Genomic DNA, 22,311 nt, shown 5'->3' on the forward strand with positions numbered 1-22,311 from the left:
ATATATGTAGATGTGGTGCTCTATTCTTTCTTTTGGGGGTTAATCTAACTCGGGAGAGCGAGGTGGAGGTCTTAATTCTCCAGAAATCGACGAGGGTCTTAGTCTTAGAGAAGGCATGGAAGAAGAAAACGAGTTCTACCTGCGGTACTATGTCGGGCACAAGGGGAAATTTGGACACGAGTTCCTGGAGTTCGAGTTTAGACCGGACGGTAAGCTCCGATACGCCAATAACTCAAACTACAAGAACGATACGATGATCCGGAAGGAGGTGTTTCTCACCCCCGCCGTTCTCAAGGAATGCAAGCGTATCGTCTCCGAGAGCGAGGTCTTTTTCTCTCTTAACTCTCCTCAGATTTGGTTCTATTCCTAGCCTAGGTCGGAAGGAACTCGATTAGGGTTTCCTTGGGATATCTATGTTTGAAATTGGCTTTGCGACCATACTTTTGATTTAGTTCCTGAGCTATGGTACTTTGTAATGATGGATGATTTTGCATCTATCATACTCATGCGGGGAGCTTCTGCGCCACTTTTAGTATGTTGTACCTGACTCCTCCTCTTTTTTGTTTGCGTAGATAATGAAAGAAGATGATTTTAAGTGGCCGGAACCTGACCGTGTTGGAAGGCAAGAGCTTGAGATCGTTATGGGAAATGAGCATATCTCCTTCGCTACTTCTAAGATTGGTTCTCTCGTTGATGTCCAGAGCAGTGATGATCCTGAAGGTCTTCGCATCTTTTACTATCTTGTTCAGGTCTCTTCTCTTTTTCCTTTCTCAATTTTGTCATTGATTCTGACTATGTGTTTCTCTAGTTACCTTACTCTGTTTGCCTTAGCATTCTTCTGTTATTTATTCTTTGCTCTTTTCCTTGTGGTTGCAGGACTTGAAATGTCTTGTTTTTTCGCTCATCTCTCTGCACTTCAAGATCAAGCCTATTTAGAGAAAGAAATCAGTAGAGTTGCTTGGAGTATGTGGCTGAAGTTTGTTTTTTTGTTTTTTTTTTAATGTTTCTGACTCATCAACATTAGTGAGATTCATGCTAGTTTCTTGTTCTGTTGTTTCAATGAATCTTAAATAAGCGTTGGTATTGTAATGGACAATGGTTTGGCAACTTATACTTAGGTGATCTTTTCCCAGCTACTGTTATTTTCAATAGTAACAAAACGAAATTGGGCAAGTCTAAAGGATGGAGTTTTGTCTGGACGAAATCAGTTGCTTATGCTTATCTTCCAGCTAGCTATATGACTTGCCTAAAATCGGTCAATGTTGGTGGAAAACCGGTACTGAAATGATTTAGGAGTTGATTTTTACTCGGAGCATTGCTGTTATTCAGAGTTTGAAATGACTTGTCACAAGTTCAACGATAGTGTGTCGCATACTCTGCACTCGGAGCATTACTGTTACTGTTGGACTCGAAGACTGATCGAGCAGAGCAGGATATTGCTACAGCGGTTACGACAAAGAGTATATATACGTACGTATATTGCGCGAAACTCGTCTAGTAAAAATATTTGTAAATATATAAATCAGCAATATAGAAAGATTTGCAGTTGAGAAACAAACAATTTGTCCAATACTTACAACACTGATCCATATCATACCCGTGGGTGTAACTTTGCAAACTAACATCCGAAAATACAAAAGCTTATACATGATACATACAGACATATAGTTACAAATCCGCCAGCAGAATTATCTCATTGTTGGTGGCGGAGAAGGAGGCGTTCCAATTGGTGGAGCTGAGCCTTCAAGGCAGCGTGGTCTTGTCGCATCCTCTGCAACCTATCCTCAACCATAATCATCTCCTCCCTCAGGAAATGCATTCTCTTCTCCAACCATCCAACACTCTCCCCAATTCCACTCTTGTCGTAGCTGCTGTAGTATTCACTACCCATTTGCACTTGCTCCGGTCCTCTCTTCAGAAGCACCACTATCGTCACCTGTGTCCACACTTTCCACTTATCAGCATCTTCTCTTTCTCTCTCTCACACCACACCAATTTTTAATTTATAAATTAGAAAACAAACAAACACTGCATTTACTTTCGTTTTTTTTTTAATTACCTGCATAAGTAGGATCACTGCAAACGCTATTACTAAAGCCTGCTTTGTCGAGCTTTGCCTCTTCACAAATGATGTCACATTCATTAATGATTCCCTTAAAATATTCACTACCCCTCCTCCTCTTCCTCTTGCTATCTCCACCCTCTGCTCTTCACATTCAGATACTCTTTCTTCGCTTGCTGAGCTCACGGCACCATCCTCACTCAACTTGATACCTGTGTCAGAATAAATTGTCAGCCAGCTTTCTACTTGGGGTAAAAAGCTTATCTTAACCATCACTCAGCACAACAAACCTTCTTGGTTCTCCAGCTTCTTCTGTTTCAACAGTTCATGTGCCTCCAAGTATAATCATAAAAACAAAACAAAAACTAGTTTAGAAGCCTGAATAAACTGAAAAAATAACAATGCCAGGCGCAATGGCTACATAAGTACCATTCTTATCCATGCTGCATAAGCCTCTCTACACTCTTCCAAAGTTGACTGCACTATTTTTCCTGCAAAAGTTCATAAACGCATCAATCATAAGAGGCCAGATCCAAGAACCATGAATACACTGAGTTCCGAGAGAAGCATATAAAAAACACGGTGAAATTAAATTCAAGGACAAACCAAAGAGTAAATGATGCTAAACAAACCTTTCCACACTGTTCTCTTAGAGAAGGCCACATTGACATAAACATCCAGTATAGAACCTTCTATCGAGTCTTTGCAATCTCTTTTCACATCCCAGACCCCCTGGATTAAGGCAAAGGTAACATATTCACCTCTAACGCAAATCAATCAGCACTATATGTAAAATTTCTTCGTACCTCTACCGTAAAGTAATCTGCATAAGGCACATCGGTGATCTCTTGCGATGTTTCAATAACCAAATGGCTAGCAAAATAATGACAATATCAGACAACAGAGAATAGGTATGTATTTGCACGATCATTAAAAGTGATTCTCTTCTAAACAGAGCTGCGATTCTAACACTACCTATCTCTGTACATCCGAAATTTCTGTGACTCCTGGCAGCCACCAAACTTTGCACCTTTGAGAGGAATCAAAAGGTCATGCATACCCATATTTGATATATAATGTAACTGAATCTATCCAAAAGGAAATAAAAAATATTACCAAAATATATTTTTATCGGATGTTGAAATGAGACATTGCGAGTGTGTCCAAGCTTTTCATGAGGTTCCCAAGAGCTACACCTAAACTCTGCAAACAAAAATGTCTCTTTTGATTATTAAAAATACCCCCGCAGAGAGAGAAATGTACGAATACGATAACACCAGCAGCAAAATGATTCCATCACTTATCGCCTACCTTTATCTCCACAATTTTTATGGAAAGATTCAACAAAACTGACAGCCGCATCTGAGAAAAACAATCTAAAGAACTCTTCTACTGGAATCTGCAAACATAAAGAAAACTCTGTTTATATACATATGAAACTTCTGGTTTCAGTTAATGGTTAGATTCTCATAAATTTGACTGACAATGATTACATAATATTATCTATCCCATAGGTCAAAAAAAATGTGACATTACCGGAAATTTTGCCTCTGCTACCTTTGTAAAATCAGATGATACTGCATGCAAGGAACATAAGAAAAATGAGTGGTGAGTTCGAATGACAACAAGAAAAGAGGTCGCAGTAACCAAAAAAAAAGATAGATGAGAGATCATGCATCAACGGAAAACTAGATCAGCAGGAAGTAGGGTCTCCATATTGAGTGCAAGGTGCGACAAAATGAGAACTGATGTAAATTGTGAAGTACCATCAAGAGGCAAAAAAAAATAGCTAAGCTACCTCATTCCGAGACGGTTTATCCATTGACCATTTAATTTCAAACAAAGTCAGTTCAGGTCAAAAAAGCAAGCGAAAAGATAGACACATACAAACATACACCTCGAAACAGCATGAAGATAATTATGGCTGTCCAACTTAAGAAGATCAGCACTTCTTTCTAAAATTAGGAGAAACCCAAGCGGTTTGCATTCTTAATACTATCTACCAGCAATTGGACATGATCCTAGCAAAAAAAAATCCCCACTGAGCTTACTGAAAACACTAGCATTCAGATACTTAAACAGTTGACATGAAAATGATAACCAAAGACGTTGCCAGACAAAACTAAAATAAAAGCGAGGAAGGAGTTTAACTACATTTTGGTGCATTTAAGTCTTCAGGCTTGGAGTTCAAGATATTGGTTGAAGAAGAGGCCACACTATCTACAAGTGGTTCTGTGTGGCGCTGAAGATTTAGAGATGAAGGTGAAACGCCATTTTGAGTAACGCTGGAACTGGCAGAAAGATGAGGTGTTTCATCCCTGTGAAGTGAAGGATAGTGAGGCATGAAGCAGTTAGGTAGTAACAGAAACCATATAGAAGGAAACAAAGTACCTTGATGGGGAATGAAGCTCACTCGCCAAATCCAAAGTACTCTGAACAACTCCATCGTTGACCTGGTTGTTGGACTCAGAAAAAGAATCCTGAACAGGTAAGGTGAGGAAGATGAGAATAAAGAAACAAGAAGCAGTGTATTTGGCAAGGGTTGTTTGGGAACCTGAATCTGGCCTTGGGATTTGACAGCACAACCATATTCAACCCATCCATCATGGATAAGCTTGAAAGCTTCATCACGGGAAAGAAAGGAAGCAAAAAAGTACTGAAAGAGGAAAAAGCAAATCAGGAAAAGGGAGTAGAGAGGAGATTGATAATGATCCTACTACCTTCTTCCCTCCAGCTAAAATCTCAATGGCATTGGGGAAAATACCAGCAGTCTTTGCTCGTTTAACACAAGAGATATCCGCAAATGGAATAATTTTCTGCAACACGAAAAGAGAAGAAAGGAAATGAAGGAAGGAATGAATGAATGAATGAATGATGGAGAAGGGAGTACCTTGGTCTCATAGCCAAAGATGTTAGAGTAAAAGCAGATATAATGAATGAAGAGGTACATGTGACCCTGCAAAAAAGAAAGAAAGGTATAATAAGGGTGAGAGGAATAGTGTTGAAAGAGATAAATACGTTACCTGGAGAAGAATACTCTCTTGACAAGCACAATTGAAATCTTGAACAAGGACCTACACACACACATACACATACATAAAATAAGAAAGCATTCCATTGGTCACTAAAAGAGAGCGAAGCAAGCAAATACGTACTTCGTCAGCTGGGAGCCGAAATAATTGCCGATACTCTTCACTCCTCGATATGACTTCAGACTTCAGGTCAAAAATAATACAGATCAGAAGAAGACAAGACATACTCAATTCAATCAAATTGATCAGATCAGCACCTGATTTTCACCACCACGACTAGGGCTTGGCGAAGAGGTGCGATCAGGTGAGCCGCTAGAGCGCGATCCGTCGGGGGACGATGGTGAGGGATCGGAAACGACCACCTCCGGAGAAGCAGATGCAGATGCAGATCCGTCCATGTTCATGACCGTCTCCGGAGTAGAAAGCATCGCCATGAATGAGACTAAAAAGGATGTTATGTTGTTGATGCCAAAGAGAAAGAGAAAGAGGAAGGGAAAGTGTGCTCGCTCAGTTTGGCGGTCGTTGGGTGCGGCGTACGTCGTCAACGTCAACGCCACATTTTAGTCAAACACACCTCCCCCAATTGGGCTTAATGGCCCATCCTTTACTCACCCACTTTGTGGCCCACAGGTCTGACAAACTTGCTATTTATATTTTGGTGGTGGTGATGACATCTCCAAATTTATAAGTTTTTTTCTTCTCAACACTTGTTTAACTGAGTTAATTTGGAACAATTATATCTAAAGATCATATGATTAAATCTTCATTAATGGAAATCGAGCAGAAGCAGGCAGAGATCATTGGTCAGCTCGTTGACCGAGCTTCTAAATGCAGCGGCGAGTCCATGTGGCCTATCTACATCACATCCTTCTCTTTTCGCCTTTTCCAAGATTTTGGCTCTCCCCAGTTGCCCAGGTCTTGCTTTAGGAACGTTTGATTGGTAGCTTTCTTTGCTGTTGGCATATATATATATATATATATGAATGTGTGTTTGTTCTGTTATCTATGCTCGTAGGTAGTAGTAGGGTTATCCTAATTTTTGCATTTTAATTAGTCTCATCTCAACAATGCATTGCAGCTTGAAGGAACCACACATTCTGTTTTCCTCGATGTACTACGGTTGTTTGCCCATGGCACCTGGGGTAACTACAAATGTACCAACCTTTTTTTATTCTTTCAATACAGCTGCCTGCCTGCCACACTTTCTTTTTCTTTTTTTTTTTGTTTATTAGGCAATGATAATCGTATCCCTCAGTTGTCTCCTCACCAAATTCTGAAGCTAAAGAAGCTCACTCTCTTACCAAATTCTGAAGACAAAGCAGCTCATTCTTTGTCTTCTCCTCTCATTTCCACTTGTATCTCACTCTGCTTGTGCTATTCATAGGTGCTGCCTTATGATAATCTGATGGTCGAGTTAGATGTCACTAATGTTCGTCAACTCGAGGACTTTCTTAATAATGAATGCATGTATGATGTGAGTATCTTTATACTTTTTCCTTTCAGTGTGTAATCTCTGTTTTTGTTTGCTACCATGAAGCCGGCGGTATTTGCACAGACCAACCTACCTAAAATTACACAAGCTTGATACTGACTTTGTTAACATCTTCCAGGGTATAGTCAGAGGAAAATTGGATCAGTTGAAAAGATGCTTCGAGGTGTGTTGTCATTCTCCTATATTGTGCTTCTTATTTATGGATATCTCTATGAGACTTGTCATATATATTGGAAACGTGCAGGTTCCATTTGCTGCTGGTAGGGATCCAAGGCCAGGAGAACTAGGGGATATGTTACACGCATTGTCAAACTTGTAGTTTCTTTAATCTAGCTTCTTCTCCCCTTTGGCTCCCAGGATTTGTATTTAAAAAGACTCGTACAGAGTGTTAGAAAACCTGACAATAATGATAATCCTCATGTTCAGTTCTATGTGAAGTGTCATTTTTTTTTTTTTGTGAAACTAGAGATTATATTAACACTTAAACAAAGATTACAAGTAGAGAACTCACTGTCAGAGAGTAAAACTCACTTGTTACACTAAGGGAAACTAAAGCAATAAAAGGATAGGTTAAACGGTTTGAATCATGGACAAAAGCCGGAAGCTTCTTATAAAGGGCTTCTAAGCTGAGGGAGTTTGTCCCATAACTGTGAGCAGAGATCATGGCGTTTTGACTTACCAAAGTTTCCGCAATTAGGGGCGAAGCTACAAAAGGAGATGTCGTTGAGTGAGATGTGGATATTCCTGCATCAGCGATGATCCACTTTTCGAGAACCGGGTGAGAATCACCTCTTAAAAAGAGGGACTGTGGTGAAAAGGTTCTCTCCTGAAAGGAGGAAGTGGATGGCGATCTCTCTCGGCCCTGGCGATCTTTCTCGGCCCTGGCGAGAGGACATTTTCATAAACTTATCCTGAAAAGATAATTTTAAAGGACAGTGGTGGACAAGTGAAGATGGCGATGAAGACCGGGCCATCATCACACCGGTGAAGCAACAAAACAGCTTGACAAGACTTGGTGAGAAGGCATGACATATGGCCAACAAAAGACTCTTGATGCTGATATTACCGTATCGGTACCAGAGAGTATTAATGAAACCAGATTCAAGCAGTTCCTCACTATACTCTGTCATAGTATGAAAGTGAGAGCAAATACCGGGCTTTGTAGTCGCTGGTTGATTGATGAACATTTTGAAATCTTTCCAAGACCGATCAAAATCACCAAGGGACTTCAGTTGTGCTCCTCTGCTACTCTGCCTTTTGAGTGGGGACTTTGGGAAGATTCCTTTAGAGCTAGCTACAGAGTAAGGCAGCATTAAACAATTCTTGCACTCGGGTGCGAAGGTTCTCTCATGGCCCCGGCATGAGGAGGTTTGATTAGCCTTTTGTTGTAAGGCTATGGGACTGCAATCTTCAAGCAATGGATGACTCTGAGCTAGATCTAGAATGAAGCGGACATGACTATTTGGACATGTCGGAGAACCCCGTTGATGACGAAACTCGCTTGATATTGATGTGAAAACACCATCGACTGCATTAATAATAAAGGACAATCCAACTATGCCCAATCCGTAAGTTTCACTTGATGGCATTTCCTTCTTCAAGTCCACAGCATAATTACATAGATGAGAGCACGAGAGCAGTGGATATAGCATGTTTAAGACCTGTTGGATGTGGCTAGTGATGGCGAAAGGAGCGAAATGAGACCTCTCCTGAAATGAAATGGACATTAAAGAGCTTGACTCGTCCACACCAGTTAACAGTAGGATAGGCTTGACTCCAATTTCAGAAGGAACCTGTCTTAATTCCCAGCAAAACCTGAAGTGTCATTTTCTCATGAAACAGTTTCTGCCTTGCTTTAATTTTTGAAACTGTTTATGTGTAGGTTGAACACATCAGAAAATCTTCTATGTTCATTTCAAGACAAGTTAAAATGGGCGGACAATATGGGTGAAATGGAAAAAAACATCGCAAGGAAGCAGAAGAAGGAGTGGAAGAAGTGAAGAGGTCTCTGTCCATGAAGGTCTCTAAATATATAATGTAACTAATTAGTCTTTAGTTAGACTCAGTATTAATAACCCTGAGTTAGAGTCCGAGTAGCTTTTCTGTCTGATATTTTCAGATAAATATAAAGTGGGTTTTATCGAGAGTACATGCTACGTATTATGAAGTTTTATAAACAAAAACAATGTGGTAAATTTTAGACACGTGTTAGAGAATGGACTAAAATTTGGTGCACTTATCCTTGTTACGACTACAGTGAACTGGTTCGTGTAGAAAGAACAAAAAATTGGAAAATTCTCGAAGTTAGATTGGGAAGGGTGGTACTGGTGGTGGATGTAGTCTAACTTACATTGTGGGCAGGGGGATGTTGACAACAGAGGACATAAAGAGATGTTTGGGGAACTAAGCAGAGTGATGGACTGTGAAGAAGATGGGATCCGACTAAAGAGGTAACTGTTGGTGTGATAAAGTATGAGATGATCTGAAACAAACTAGAAAGGAGATGATAACATACACTCGTCATTGGAATGCAGGAGAAGGCATCTGATACCAAGGTAGAGGAGAGAGTGTGGTGTTTGATGACCTTTTATTGCAACTTGTATAGCAAAATCCTCAGATCTCTTGTCTCTCTGTTTTACTAAATTATATCTGCACTTTTTTGGAAACGCCTTCTTTAGTCACGTTCCCCCTCCCCCCCTTTCTCGTCTGTCTCTTTATTTAATTTGAAACAAATCAACTTGATGAGTGTACTTGTACGATGTATATTGATTATTCCTTGTTTCTTCTATACTCAAAGTTTAATATCTCATCTGGCTTTCGCATTCGGGATTGCTTTGTAGTTACCTTGCTAGCTTTGGGCCTTGAGCATAAAAAATGAGTACAAAGTTTCCAATATACATAAAAGAAAAGAGTGAGTAGAGTCATCTTCCCCACTGTTTGTACAATGGAAAAAAGATGACCAATTTCTCCCTCAAACTTAACAGACTTTGATCTCCACACCAACTGATCAGTGGTGACCACCAATTTTGTTGACTAGTTGCAGTGTGTGTAGTACGAGCGGTTTGGTCAATTTGATTCATTTATTTGTGATATTTTCTTCTTTTGGATCTTCTTCATGTTTGTTAATTAATTAAGTTGTTATGTATTTTGAGATTTTGTACACATATTTCGTTCTTGATATTGCCAAACAAGTAAATCACGTCGACTCTTTAAGACAAGGATGAATTAAATTAATTATGACAAAAAATCGTTAGCTATACTATATTGACACCTATATATTAAATTGCCTTTCAGCATGTAAGGACAGTCATAGGTGATCTTACGCTTATATAATTTGATGCTCGTAACTGGTATGTGAATCAAATGAATATAGTTAGCAACTTGAACCAATAATAACTAGTCAGCCGTTAAGACCAATCACCACTAGCGAGTTTTAACCATGAATCAGGTGAAGTAGCGTTATGATTGTTACCACCATCATCTCTCCACACGCTCATGACCGTTGGATCAACGGAATACTCTTGGCAAGTTAAGTTGAGATCTAGAGATGGTTGTTCTAGCATCTGAGATCTTGCGACAGAAGAAGAATCATGTAGCGGCGTCATATGAAAATAACTTGAAGGTGTTAACCAGTGACATCTCTTGTGGCCTCCCAAGGCTTGTCCCGATGAAAATACGCGATGGCAGATGGTGCATTCGTGGGCGTTGGATCTTTTTCTTGTGATAATATTATTGTAATCGGCCGCTGTTGCTTTGTCTTCTTCTTCCTCCTCTTCTTCTTCTTCATCTTCTTCTTTGTATTCATCTTCATCTTCTTCTTCTTCTTTATTTTGAGTGGCAAAACAACCCTTCACTTTCTTGTGGCTTGCCCTGTGTCCACCCAATGCCTGATGCGACGTAAACACCTTTTTGCAAGCTTTGCATTGGAAAGCTTGTGAGGTCTTTTGTTTTTTGATGGTTTTACCCCTTGCCATGTCCATGCTTGTTGTGATGGCCACCACTATTATAATGATCCCCCGAATTGGATAACAAGACAAGACAGTTGGCAAGCTCTTCGTCTTCGTTTGGAGACAAGTTAATTAGATTATTCGATCTCTCCCTCTTCCATGAGGGACGTGACATGTTGCCCTCGTCATGTTGTCCACGACTGCTGAACATGACAAAATCAATGCATGATAAGTTCATGGCTTTTTTTATGCGAGTGTTTTGGTGCGGGCGTGTGAATTAAAAAAAGGTGGAAGTCCTTGTTTTTAGTGGAAGTAATGGGTTTCGTGTCTTCTTGTTTGTGTGGTTCCAAGTGGATGAGTCCTTCCGCTAATGACACGTGCTGCTGCTTTTGACATTTTCTAAACATTCCTTCCTAATCACATGCCATTTAGTATTATTAATATATATATATATATATATATATATGTGTTTTCTTTTTCTTTCTCTTCCTAAGACCATCTCCAACCCACCTCTATTTTTATCTCTATATTTTTCTCTAAAATAGAGACTCTATTATAGAGGTGGATTTGCTCCAATGTATGCTTCTATAATAGAGTTCCTCTATTTATAGGGGAAAATATAGAGATTTGCTATTTTCATCTCTAAATATAGAGGTAAAAAGTAGGATTCCTCTATATTTTCCTCTAAAATAGAGGAACTCTATTATAGAGGCATACATTGGAGCAAATCCACCTCTATAATAGAGATCTCTATTTTAGAGGAAAATATAGAGACATACATTGGAGATGCTCTAACAACGCTTATTCCATGATGTTACTTATTCGAATCAAATTAAACAATTGTTAATTATAATATGTTTGTGGCTCTTAGTATGTATATTCGTCTTTCTTTTTCATAAGGTTACATATTTGAAAATTAGGGAGAGGTGAGGCTGCGGATGAGAAGGCCTTCGATGGTGATTCCAGGTCCGAAATAGGAAATAAGCCAAGTCCCCATTCTTGTGCTGTGTCGCCTTTCTTCTTCAGCTCGTCTCTCGCATTCTCCATCACATACAGTATGGTGTTGCTGTCTGAGGGACATGTATGAACTTTACCATTCACATAAAATTGAAAACGGAGAAATTCGAATTATAAACACATGGGAGAACATAAGGGTCTGCTGCCCAAACTATCTATACATATACTACTCCAAGCCCGATCAAGAAGCTTTAAGATGATGGTAGCACTTGTTGTAGTCCACATCAATCATCTTACAACTTTCCAACAGCTTCTAAGGCGTTTCTCAGAAGAAAGACTGCTCTCTGTGATTGTGAATAAAGGTCTTGATTACAGCGACCTGCCGAGAAATAGCTCCAAACCTTTCGTCAGGTTTAGGATCAGTCCAAGATATAAAACCAACTAAAATCCATTGTAAATAATTAACTAGACTTTCGTAATTTGTTCCGGCTCATATAACAGTGAAGCTTAAATAATAAGATTGACCCGCACTAGGTACTATACTATGGTTTCGAATGGTGACCTTCATCCCGCCCCGCAGTTAACAGTAACAAAAATCTCTACATGTACTATATATCTATACATTTTATAACTGTTAAAACCGCACCGCAGTTAAACCGCTTGTCCCGCACCGCTCAAACCGCAGTCACCATTCAGAGCCTATATTAGTACTAGTAATAATCCTACAAACCCCCCCCCCTCCTTCCTTATGTTTTATTTTGTTTTCTTCTTTTATTTAGCAACACCTTTTTTTAACAACATCTTATATATTAGATAACAGGTTCAGGACAAAATAGGGTGATCACATAACAGAGCATTCTTCACCAACGAATCAGCTCGAGAATTACATAATCTCGGGATATGAGAGAAATATATGAAATCAAAAAGTGCAGATATAAACTCGATGTCCTTGAGAACTCCATAGAGCTCCATAGGAAATGTGTTTGAGTTGATAGCTCTGATGAGCTTGAGAGAGTCGGATTTAGTAACACCTAATTCACCATTTTTTAACTGATATATTTCACTTCTGTTCTTATTCTTTTTTTCCTATTTCACCATTTCACTCGTAATAAATATAATAAATTTATTCTTTTAGCCAGTGTTCCAGTTAAGATTTGCTTATTTTATGGATATCACATGTGAGTTTACACACATGAGCTTAGTTTAATTTAATAGGAGCTTTAGACATATTATTTGTCTTAGGCAATCATATATGTCTACTGCTCCAGTTATGGCACAAACTAAGTGTATAAATGACATTGTATTTATAATGTATTATCGGGTAGCTAGGATCTTGACATTACTTGATACTGAAGAAAATTAGTATTAGACAAATGTTTCCTAATTGCACATGATTATAATTATGTAAACGGTAATCTGAGGGCATATTATCTGTATACTGGGAAGAGAACAAAGTGGGGAGAAGAAGTTCATGACTCATGAGTAAGTGCAATAAGTAGTTGCTCAATTAAGAGATGTTGACAAGGCAACACGTTTGGTGTAGCATTATCCTCCTCCTTGTCTTCGTCTTTTTCTCTATTCTTATGCAACCTTTCTTAATTTCGATTATTTATTTTATTTGGTCATGAAAAAAAAAGAAGTCATTTCACCTTTTTTACTCATAATAATATGTTAGAGTTCTTTGTTTACCCTGCATTAATAATGGATATAGTGAATTATTGATTTTGCGTTTAGTTTTTACAGAAATTAAGTCGTTGACTTACACACCACAATACTATATATATATAAACATGCATAAGTATAATTACACGCTTTTTGTTGTCTGTCAGCGGTAGTGCATAGAATGATTGGAAATTTTCAAACCGACACCTTACTATGTTGTGTACCACCACTAGGAACGAACATTCGGGTATTTGTTCGGATTTAGATTGGGTATTTTGGATTTTTGGATAGTTCAGTATAGAAGTATAGAACCCGTTCTGATATTTCTGTTCTTAGGTTCGGGTTCGGATAGTTTTTCGGATTCGGTTATTTTGGATCGGATTCGAATATTTAGATTTTGAAAAAAAAAAAAAATTCATTTCTCAAATTTCTTGTATTTAAAAATATAACTTTTACTTAACTATTTTTTTTAATAGATTAGATGGTTAACAGATTTGGACATACCATTTTGAAACTAAAAAAATATTAATTTGGTTATTGTTTTTAAATTTTGGATGTAACTTTTTGTTAATTCTTAAAATAAAAAGTTTGAATGTATTTTAAGTGAGTAGCAAATCATTTTTTCTGTAATTCTATGTATATCATATGAACTTAAAGTATGTGTGGTATCAATATAAATATGTATGGTTAATTATACATATGTTTGGTTATCTTCGGATATCCATTCGAGTTCGGATATTATCTATTCGAATTCGGATATTCAATCTCTCCTAATTCAATACAAGTTCGGATATTTTGCTACTTTGATTCGGATTTCGGTTCGAATTTTTCGGATCGAGTTTGAGTGCGACTTCAGATATCGGGTAAAGTGCCCACCCCTAACCACCACCAAGATAAATTGTTAGATTGATTTAAAACGCTTCGTTAGTTTAGTTTTGATCTTATGGAAATTACTATAGTTGGATTATTTTCTTTCTGTACAAGCGAGAATTAGGAAATCAATTGTCTAGGATAGGCCTAGATAAGAAAAAAACTAGATCTGAAAAAATTAAACCAAAATAATTAGAACCGGACTAAAACTTTTAAATATTAAAATGGTTTTTATATTTTTATATTTGAATACTGAATCAAAACTGAACGGATACTCAAATTTATAAAAATATTAATCATGTATATATAACATAACCAAAAAAAATATATCTATATAATTTAAAATATATCAAATGTATCTAAAAGTATTTGAAAAAATAAACTAATTATCAAAAATTATTAGAATTCCCGATTTTTTTTTAAATTTTCTTGATATTTATCTGAAATTATCCAATCCTATCGGAACTAAAAATTTACCAGTTCTTATATAAACTTTCTAGTCATTTACCTACACACTATTATATTTGGAGTACTCATCTAAACCAAATTGATAACCAAAATGTCCATGCTTAATTTAAGAGCTACCGCAACACTATATACCAAGGAAAAAATCAGCGAGGCATAAACATTATTCCAAACAACTCTGGTAAGAAAGATATAATTGACGTTTGTATTTCATTAATCTAAAAAAAATTAAGGTAAGAGTTTTTATTTTTGGATTAAGAAAGAAAAAAACAGAAGAGGAAGGATAATTGACAGTCCGTATGACTGGGTCAACGTCAGTGGCAGCCTTTTGTCACCTAAAGGGGCCCACTCCACTGTCTGCCTTTCCTCCTTTTGGACTCATTACCATTTCACTCTCTCGCCTCTCTTCACTCTCTCCCCCGCGTTGCCACGTGTTATCTTAGAATCTGAGCCGTTGGTTAGCGTACAGAAGTGTAGGCGCGTGATGTAGAGAGGCGAATCATTGTGGGTGGAGTACGTAGCAGATACGATCGGTCACTCTTGTCTTCCCTTTAACGATCCACCTTCACTATCTCTCTTATTTACGGGAATGCCATCCTGTCTTTCTAAACCCCAACAGCATTTCACAGTACCTTCTTGGCGTCTCCCTCCACTACTTCCCCATTTTTCTCCTTTATAACATTTTTTTCTTTGTAAATTAATCCAACACTGCTCGAAGTAATTATTTGCTCGTGTTGTTACAGTAAAAAATACACACGTATTCGTGTAATTTGACGACAAGATATTTACGATTTATATCATTTCATATACAAATAGAGATTGGAAACAACTACTAATATAAACGGTTAAATACACACAATCATATAACATCAACAAAAAAAGATTTGATGATGATGATGAGATGTCGGACCTACCATAATTAATAAACAGAACAAACGCGTTTATACAAACCCCACCCAATTCAACATGAACCACACGATCACAAAGTACTCTTTATTTCTTTCTTTCCTTCAAGTTTTTTGTCTTTTTAATCCAAGTTTCAGCAAAATTAGCTCCGCGTATTTACTAGTCTTTGTCAGATCAAAAGATCATCTAGAGGCTCCCCATAAGCAGCTATACATTTTAATTCAAATGACTGTACAATTATAAAATACTACTTCGTAAAGGTGCATATGATTGATGTTTGTACACTAAGATTAGTGAAATGGCACAGACACTCACAGTGGCCATGGGATATTCACCACCCTACCCATGTGACTGGTTCTTTTCTTTTCTTCTCCATCTTAACTTTATAATAGGAATAATGAGTATCCTGAATTTTGAAAATATATATATGATCGGTTCAGCTCCATTTTACTTTTCTTATCTACGAGCGCTCTACAGCTATCCAAATGTTTACATGGTATATATATATCAATTACAAAATAAATAAATTATATAAGTAAAAAACTTTTGCTAGAGGGAACCTCTCCCCCAAATAGAAAGTTAGGGTTTTTCGAACGTATTTGCAGAGACACAGTACTCTCCCTTTCTCTCACACACATATCATATCAAGAGAGATGTTCTGGCAAAGGGGAAAGACTCTAATTCCAATAGAGGTATAGTACGTCGCTTGCTTTCAGTCAATTAAAACCACTCCATAACCTATTCCGCACCGACATGTCTCCTATCGCCTTCCTTTATTAGCCTCTTCACTCTTTCACCTTGTGTTTAAATATAGTTGTAGTAGCAGAGAGCGCATATATTAGAAAAGAAAGATCTTTCTCGGGATCTCCTCAATACTATTCTTGGAACATGTTGGACTACGAATGGGACAACCCCTCCGTGATAATTTTATCCGGAGAAGATCGAAGCCATCATCATCAGCAGGAGCCTGACCCAACCCGAGTCTTGTCCATTTTCGACCCGACCCAGACCCATCATAGTCAGTCCTCTTACAGCAACACTTGTCCACCTCTATTTCCTTCCTTGTCTAACCAACAACACTTGACCGTCTATGGTCATCAGACCAGCAACCAGTTTCATCCATCCTTCGTGTATGACCCACGCATCACCAATCACCCTTACTCCCCCTCATCCGATTCAATCTACGGCCACCCCCACCACTCAGCCTTGTTCTCCTTCGACCAGACAGGGTCAGGAGGATCCGGATCTTCTTACAACTTCCTCATCCCCAAGACCGAAGTTGACGTCTCTCGGCCGCTCGATTTCACTTCCAACAGAATCGGTCTGAATCTGGGAGGGCGGACATACTTCTCGGCGGCGGACGACGATTTCGTGAGCAGGCTGTACAGGCGGTCCCGACCTGGTGAGTTGGGAGTGGGGAACACGCTGAGCACTCCAAGGTGCCAAGCGGAGGGATGCAACGCAGATCTGAGCCACGCCAAACACTATCACCGCCGCCACAAAGTGTGTGAATTCCACTCAAAAGCTTCAACGGTTGTGGCCGCTGGTCTTAGCCAGCGCTTTTGCCAGCAGTGCAGCAGGTAACATATTTTTGTTTTGCCTCCTTATACAGATCATTCCCACCTTTGAGTGACACAGTTATCATTACGCCTCTTTGTCCGTCCGTACAGCTTTTACCTTTGTAAAATGATCCATGTTCCGATCCATTAGGGGTGTGTGGGGGCCTGTTTCTTCCGTACATATTTACATGATTACTAGTAATATTACTACAGCCCCGGTATTAATAATATTGTTTCCTCCAATCTTGTAGAAGCTTTGATTATTTTATTTTTTAAAATTAAACCTATTTTATTTTAATTAGGTTTTCTCGAAGGATGATAGATGAATGGTTCATCATCACACTTAACTCAATCATTGAGAGAGAGAGAGAGAGAAAGTACCGTGTTGTTTGTGATCCCGATGGCCCTCCTTTTTAACCCAAACTACAAAATTATTTTTAACCTCTTTACGTAATTTACCATCTCCCCCAAATTTACTCACTCGTATGATCATCTTTATTTTATTTATGTGTGGTCATATTTAATTATCTAAAAAAAAAAAGAATTGTAATAATCACATTTGGTTACAGGTTCCATTTGCTGTCGGAATTCGACAACGGGAAACGGAGCTGCCGTAAGCGACTTGCTGACCATAATCGACGCCGCCGTAAATGTCACCAGTCAATCTCCAAACCCACTCCGGATACTACCACCACCCCACGTACCTACTTGACTACTATCCCATTTACATATTATATGTTTTATTAAAATATCTGTGGTATCTTAATTTCAGAGTCACCGAACGATTCGGGTGTAAAGTCTTCGTCGTCGCCATCCAACGCGCTGCCTACAATTTCACTGGAATGTTTCCGTCAAAAGCAGTTCCAAACAACAACAACACCATCGTCTTCCACGTCAGCATCTTCCTCTAATTCAATGTTTTTCTCAAGCGGATAGCTAGCTAATTAAGCTTTGCAGTTAACTATTATAAACGACGCTAGCTATTACGTTGTTATAATTGTTATCATCTTAATATCATCATCTTTGTTAGCAGTGAATCGATAAATTGATATTTGGTCATGTTGTGTGCTTCTTTCTTAATATTAGTTAAATTGTTCTTGTTTAGATGTGTTCGTTTGTTTTTTAATTAGTGGAAGATCTTCTATTATAAAAATGAACCACTTTGATGATCGATTGAATTCTCTTTAAAATGTATTAGTAGTAAATATAATGACTTACTTGAATAAATGCGTGATAGAACTTCTGGTAATGAAGGTAAGACCGGGGAAGGTGCTGGTGCATGGGGTGGTTCGTTCATTGTTTATTCATTTAGGGCAACTGAATTATTAAATTGATTGACAATCTGTGCATTTTTTTTTGTCTGATGGTGCTGTTGGAATTTTCCTAGATAACTACAGCAAACCAACATTTCAGAAAGTGACTTATCCATGAAAGCCACGTGCTTCCCTTTTCTTTCTTTTTTTACAAAAACATAAAAATATATTTCATCTCATTTATTATTATTATCTTGCCGAGGAGAAAATTGGTTGAAATGGATGTCTCGTTAATGTCCCCCCTTTCCGAAGCTAATCATACAAATGTTGTTAACTCTTAAATAGCCATGTTTATCTGCGCCACCACTGGGACCTTTTTTTTCTTTTCTTCACCACTGGGACTTAGTTTGTACTACTTGTTATATACTGCTAATGTTGGAACTTAGAAGCATGATAGAACGCATTTGTGTATAGTATAACCACTGTGTTTAGTAAACTCCAGGACGGAGTAAATGTCGTATGGGATCAGAAGTATATAATTCCGGAGTTACGCTTTATCATTAATAATTAGTGAAATAAAAAGTACTATTCCTTCTGTTCCTGAAAGTAAGATTTTCTAGAGTATGCACGCTTATTAAGAATTTAATAAATGTTTATAATTTAATTTATTTTTTACTTTATTATACACTTTCCAATAACTTTCCACCAATAAAATTTAATCAATTCAAATATTCTCAATTAATGTTCCTCAAAAGTAAAAAAAAGTAACTTAACAATATAGAAAATCTATCTTTGTGGAACAAGAAAAAAATCTAAAACATCTTACTTTCGGGAACGGAGGTAGTACTATATACCAGTTGTAATTAAAACTTTCATTAACAGTAGGCGATGATGATACGACGACATTAAAAGGACAATGTCATTGGTTCCCCTAATTCCAGCTGGGTGCGTCTCTAGTTTACTTTCCAAAAAAGTACACACGTGTCGTATTTGTCTTGGGCAACCACAAAGATATGTTAGCAATTTTGTTTCAGTTGCTGCAAAGGCTGAATTTCAGCTCAACACGTGATCATTTCTGGCACTAGCGGTCCGATGTGGGGAAGAAACGCCTAATTAATAGCCCAACCATTGAGAAAACTTTAACTCCTTTTCTTCGTTGACATATATGAAAAAGCTAAACGGAGTCAATTATGATATCCCGAGGGCGAGGGTCTTGTTTATGTTTATGGACCGCACGAAGCGCAATAAGAGCATGATTAACTCTACCTCTTAAGTAGGTGGATTCTTAAAAGATGGGTCCCATAATTTTGTTAAAAACAACGTCTTCCTTCTCCTCTGCAAGATGTGGGTTTGGTAGGGTTCTTGTACTGTTTGCGGGTTCCACTGACACGTGGAGGTTCGCGATTGGTTCTTTTTAATTTTTTTTTTGTAAAAAAAAAAAACAAGAACCCCAAATGAGGTTTTCGGGTTAATGGTGCTCTAAGGCATTGTCTTGACATAATAATATATATTAGTGTTTATTTTAAAGATTTTCCTTTTAAATGTAGCATATATAATATATAACTAGATGATAACCCGCACGCATACGCGGGGTGAATTTTTATAATAATGTTTGTTTATGAAATAATTTTAACATTTTGCAACACTACAATCTTTATCGACTATAAAATGATGAATACAAATGTTGATCTCTTAAATATATCATCGTTGTTGAAGAGTTAACGTATTACATATCTTTTTTTTGTGCAACCAAAGATTATATTAAGCTTAACCGAAGATTACAAGTAGAGGGCTCATTGCCAAAGAGTAAAACTCACTTGTTACATTAACGAAAACTAAAGCATTAAAATGATAGGTTAAACGGTTTGAAGCATAGACAACAACCAGAAGCTTCTTCGAAAGGGCTTCTAAGTTGATCGATTTCAAATCGATATGATATTCTGCCAATATAGGTGATTGAAGAAAACGTGTATCTCATGATGTTTGTACATCTGAGCGTTGAAATACTTTCTCCATGAAGTGATCTCTCCAAAAAGGAGGAAACTGGTCTCTCCCTAGAGGAGGAAGTTAATATGCCCATAATGCAAAATTTGGTTAAACAACCCATTGAACAATTATTGATGTCAACTCTTGAATTGAAGGATTGCGGAGGATGGATTCTCTTCTTTGATAAGGAGGAGATGGTGAAAGATCTCTCTCGGCCCTGTCGAGAGGAAGTTTGACTAAATTTACCCATAAAGGATAATTTTAGAGGGCTTGATGATTCTAGCTTTAGACACCTCAAAGTTGCAACTAATATTGAGCATTGCCTTGAGAAAGAGCTAGTTGATAAAGATGGATTCGTGAACACAAAAACACGAAACAAATAGCTGTTGAATGAAACGCTCTGTACGTCTTGTGAGGGATCCCAAAGATAACACACTAAACACATCACGTGGTATGATAATGGTGGTAGGAGCTTTAGCAATCTCTGATTTGGTGGTGATAATGACCATTGTCTTGAACGTGAAGTAGCTACTGTTCGCCACCATAGACCAAAGTACGCCAATGGAGGGAGTGGGATCTGCAAGTCAGCAAACAAATACTCCATCGCCCGAGCAGATTGAACATCATGTGTAGAGAAACCAAGGTTCTCGAAGCTGGCGAGATCTGAACTACAACTACCAGATCTGATGTCTGGCTCACACCATAGCAAAGCAGAGCTGGTAATTCCCTTAGGGAAATGATTCATCGGACAAGGAGCCGAAGATGATGGTAAAAGCCGGTGAGAGTTTAGGTCCGTACATTGGAAGGACCTTAAACAAGAAAAGCAAGCAATAGCAATCGACAGTTTCACATAAGCAGAGAGGTCACTAGATGAAGTAATCAAGCACCTCCACAGAGGAACAAACACAAACCTCGTCCATACAAGTTGAGGAAAGGCTCCTGAGTAAATTTCATCAGGGCTTTCACCTGAGAAGTAGTTATCAGCCATAGCTGGAAAGGCGATGGGAGTCGCCGAGCAGAATACCAACAACCACAAAGATAGCATCACAGAGAGCAACTATGGTTATGTTTCCGTCTCAGATGAGATCTCCACCCAACAAGCAACAACATATTTAAAAAAGGACAAAAGAGGCACAAAAGATGTGAGAAGAATAGAGAGACTAACAGGAAGAAGAAGAAAATGGAAGGGGGGACCGGGCGCCAGCGAGATCCCGCCTTACCGGCGCCGGAGAAGGTGAAGTTTGCTTCGTGTATCGTGCCTTTTGGGAGTGGCTAGGGCTTTCAACCTTCTTGAAAATTATAAGTTTAACATATTACATCTCATTTTAATTATTTTTAAGACTTCATATGTACAAAAGAAAAATTTAGTTTTGCGGCTGATACAAATTATCAAAACCAAATAGGCAACATCGATTGTATAATGACGGAAGAATATTAGGTTTTCTGCTCTCGATTTGTTTACTATTGACTCTCCATAAGACCATAAGTGATTTCATTTTCTACTTCTATAGAATTGTGTTTTCGTTCTCGTCTTTCTTTCATTGATATGAGTTAAGTTTCTTTTTTTTAACTTATTTTATGAATTTAGTGAATTACATAAGTGTCAATTAAAAAAAAATGGACATCTGTAAAAATTAATTTCACTTCATATAGAATAGTTAATGAGGTTGTTTAATTTATTTTAATAAGTTAAAATTTTAAAAAATGATAGAGGATAAACTAATTTTTAACAAATTTTTATTATTCAAAATCATTAATTGTCATATATACTTTAGCCACATTAGGTAATTCCGTGATTTTTATTTAAGGAAACAATGAAGAACATTTATGATTAATTTATGGTTAGTTATATAAAAAACTTATTATATATTTATATGGACCAACATATTTTTCTAAGGATTCTAAAAATGATTGTGGTGATGACGTGTGGCTACAAAAAAATATTATTATGCTTCTCTTTTAATATATAGAAGATGTGATATGTATATGTCGCTGTCTTACAAAGTATTAAAAACACGAGTATTTCACATCACATAGTATCCCAAGACGATTTTTTTTTTTAAAGCAAGAGATATTTATTGGATAATTTTTTGTTATAAGTGAAAGACTATCTCTAATGG

General features: G+C 37.7%; 4 protein-coding genes and 1 pseudogene across 8 annotated transcripts; 3 read left to right on the top strand and 2 right to left on the bottom strand.

Annotated features, from left to right (window-relative positions):
* The first annotated feature begins 7 nt into the window (after window positions 1–7).
* LOC106370827 (protein mago nashi homolog) lies at window positions 8–1,136 on the top strand. Its single transcript, XM_013810801.2, has 3 exons — window positions 8–325; window positions 573–749; window positions 877–1,136. The coding sequence occupies exons 1-3, from the start codon at window positions 116–118 to the stop codon at window positions 934–936; spliced, it is 447 nt and encodes a 148-aa protein (XP_013666255.1). The 5' UTR covers window positions 8–115; the 3' UTR covers window positions 937–1,136.
* Window positions 1,137–1,495: 359 nt separating this feature from the next.
* On the bottom strand, window positions 1,496–5,632 carry LOC106370828 (protein VASCULAR ASSOCIATED DEATH 1, chloroplastic). Of its 2 annotated transcripts, none has more exons than XM_013810803.3 (18): window positions 5,352–5,632; window positions 5,218–5,277; window positions 5,086–5,136; window positions 4,953–5,018; window positions 4,783–4,878; window positions 4,617–4,718; window positions 4,454–4,515; window positions 4,217–4,380; window positions 3,599–3,639; window positions 3,374–3,461; window positions 3,179–3,265; window positions 3,038–3,092; window positions 2,869–2,935; window positions 2,695–2,794; window positions 2,492–2,553; window positions 2,353–2,395; window positions 2,060–2,274; window positions 1,496–1,936 (listed from the first exon to the last, which is right to left on the bottom strand). In XM_013810803.3, exons 1-18 carry the CDS (start codon window positions 5,526–5,528, stop codon window positions 1,694–1,696), a joined length of 1,779 nt encoding a protein of 592 aa, XP_013666257.1. In that variant the 5' UTR covers window positions 5,529–5,632; the 3' UTR covers window positions 1,496–1,693. The 2 variants fall into 2 exon arrangements, with proteins under 2 accessions (XP_013666257.1, XP_013666256.1); XM_013810802.3 differs by having other exon boundaries at window positions 4,454–4,542; window positions 5,352–5,631.
* On the top strand, window positions 5,539–7,015 carry LOC106369381 (COP9 signalosome complex subunit 7-like). 4 transcript variants are annotated; one of them, XM_048743209.1, is made up of 6 exons: window positions 5,539–5,724; window positions 5,879–6,034; window positions 6,173–6,248; window positions 6,479–6,568; window positions 6,705–6,749; window positions 6,831–7,015. In XM_048743209.1, the coding sequence occupies exons 1-6, from the start codon at window positions 5,687–5,689 to the stop codon at window positions 6,903–6,905; spliced, it is 480 nt and encodes a 159-aa protein (XP_048599166.1). In that variant the 5' UTR covers window positions 5,539–5,686; the 3' UTR covers window positions 6,906–7,015. The 4 variants fall into 4 exon arrangements, with proteins under 4 accessions (XP_048599166.1, XP_048599167.1, XP_048599168.1 ...); XM_048743210.1 differs by having other exon boundaries at window positions 6,173–6,236; XM_048743211.1 differs by lacking the exon at window positions 5,539–5,724 and having other exon boundaries at window positions 5,732–6,009.
* A 2,763-nt stretch (window positions 7,016–9,778) lies between these two features.
* LOC106369382 lies at window positions 9,779–11,020 on the bottom strand (annotated as a pseudogene).
* A 4,905-nt stretch (window positions 11,021–15,925) lies between these two features.
* On the top strand, window positions 15,926–18,011 carry LOC106370056 (squamosa promoter-binding-like protein 8). The gene is made up of 3 exons (XM_013810128.3): window positions 15,926–16,973; window positions 17,522–17,652; window positions 17,725–18,011. Exons 1-3 carry the CDS (start codon window positions 16,282–16,284, stop codon window positions 17,886–17,888), a joined length of 987 nt encoding a protein of 328 aa, XP_013665582.1. The 5' UTR covers window positions 15,926–16,281; the 3' UTR covers window positions 17,889–18,011.
* The last annotated feature ends 4,300 nt before the right edge of the window (window positions 18,012–22,311 follow it).

Source organism: Brassica napus, chromosome A10 (genome assembly GCF_020379485.1).
Source record: "Brassica napus cultivar Da-Ae chromosome A10, Da-Ae, whole genome shotgun sequence".
NCBI lineage: Eukaryota > Viridiplantae > Streptophyta > Magnoliopsida > Brassicales > Brassicaceae > Brassica > Brassica napus.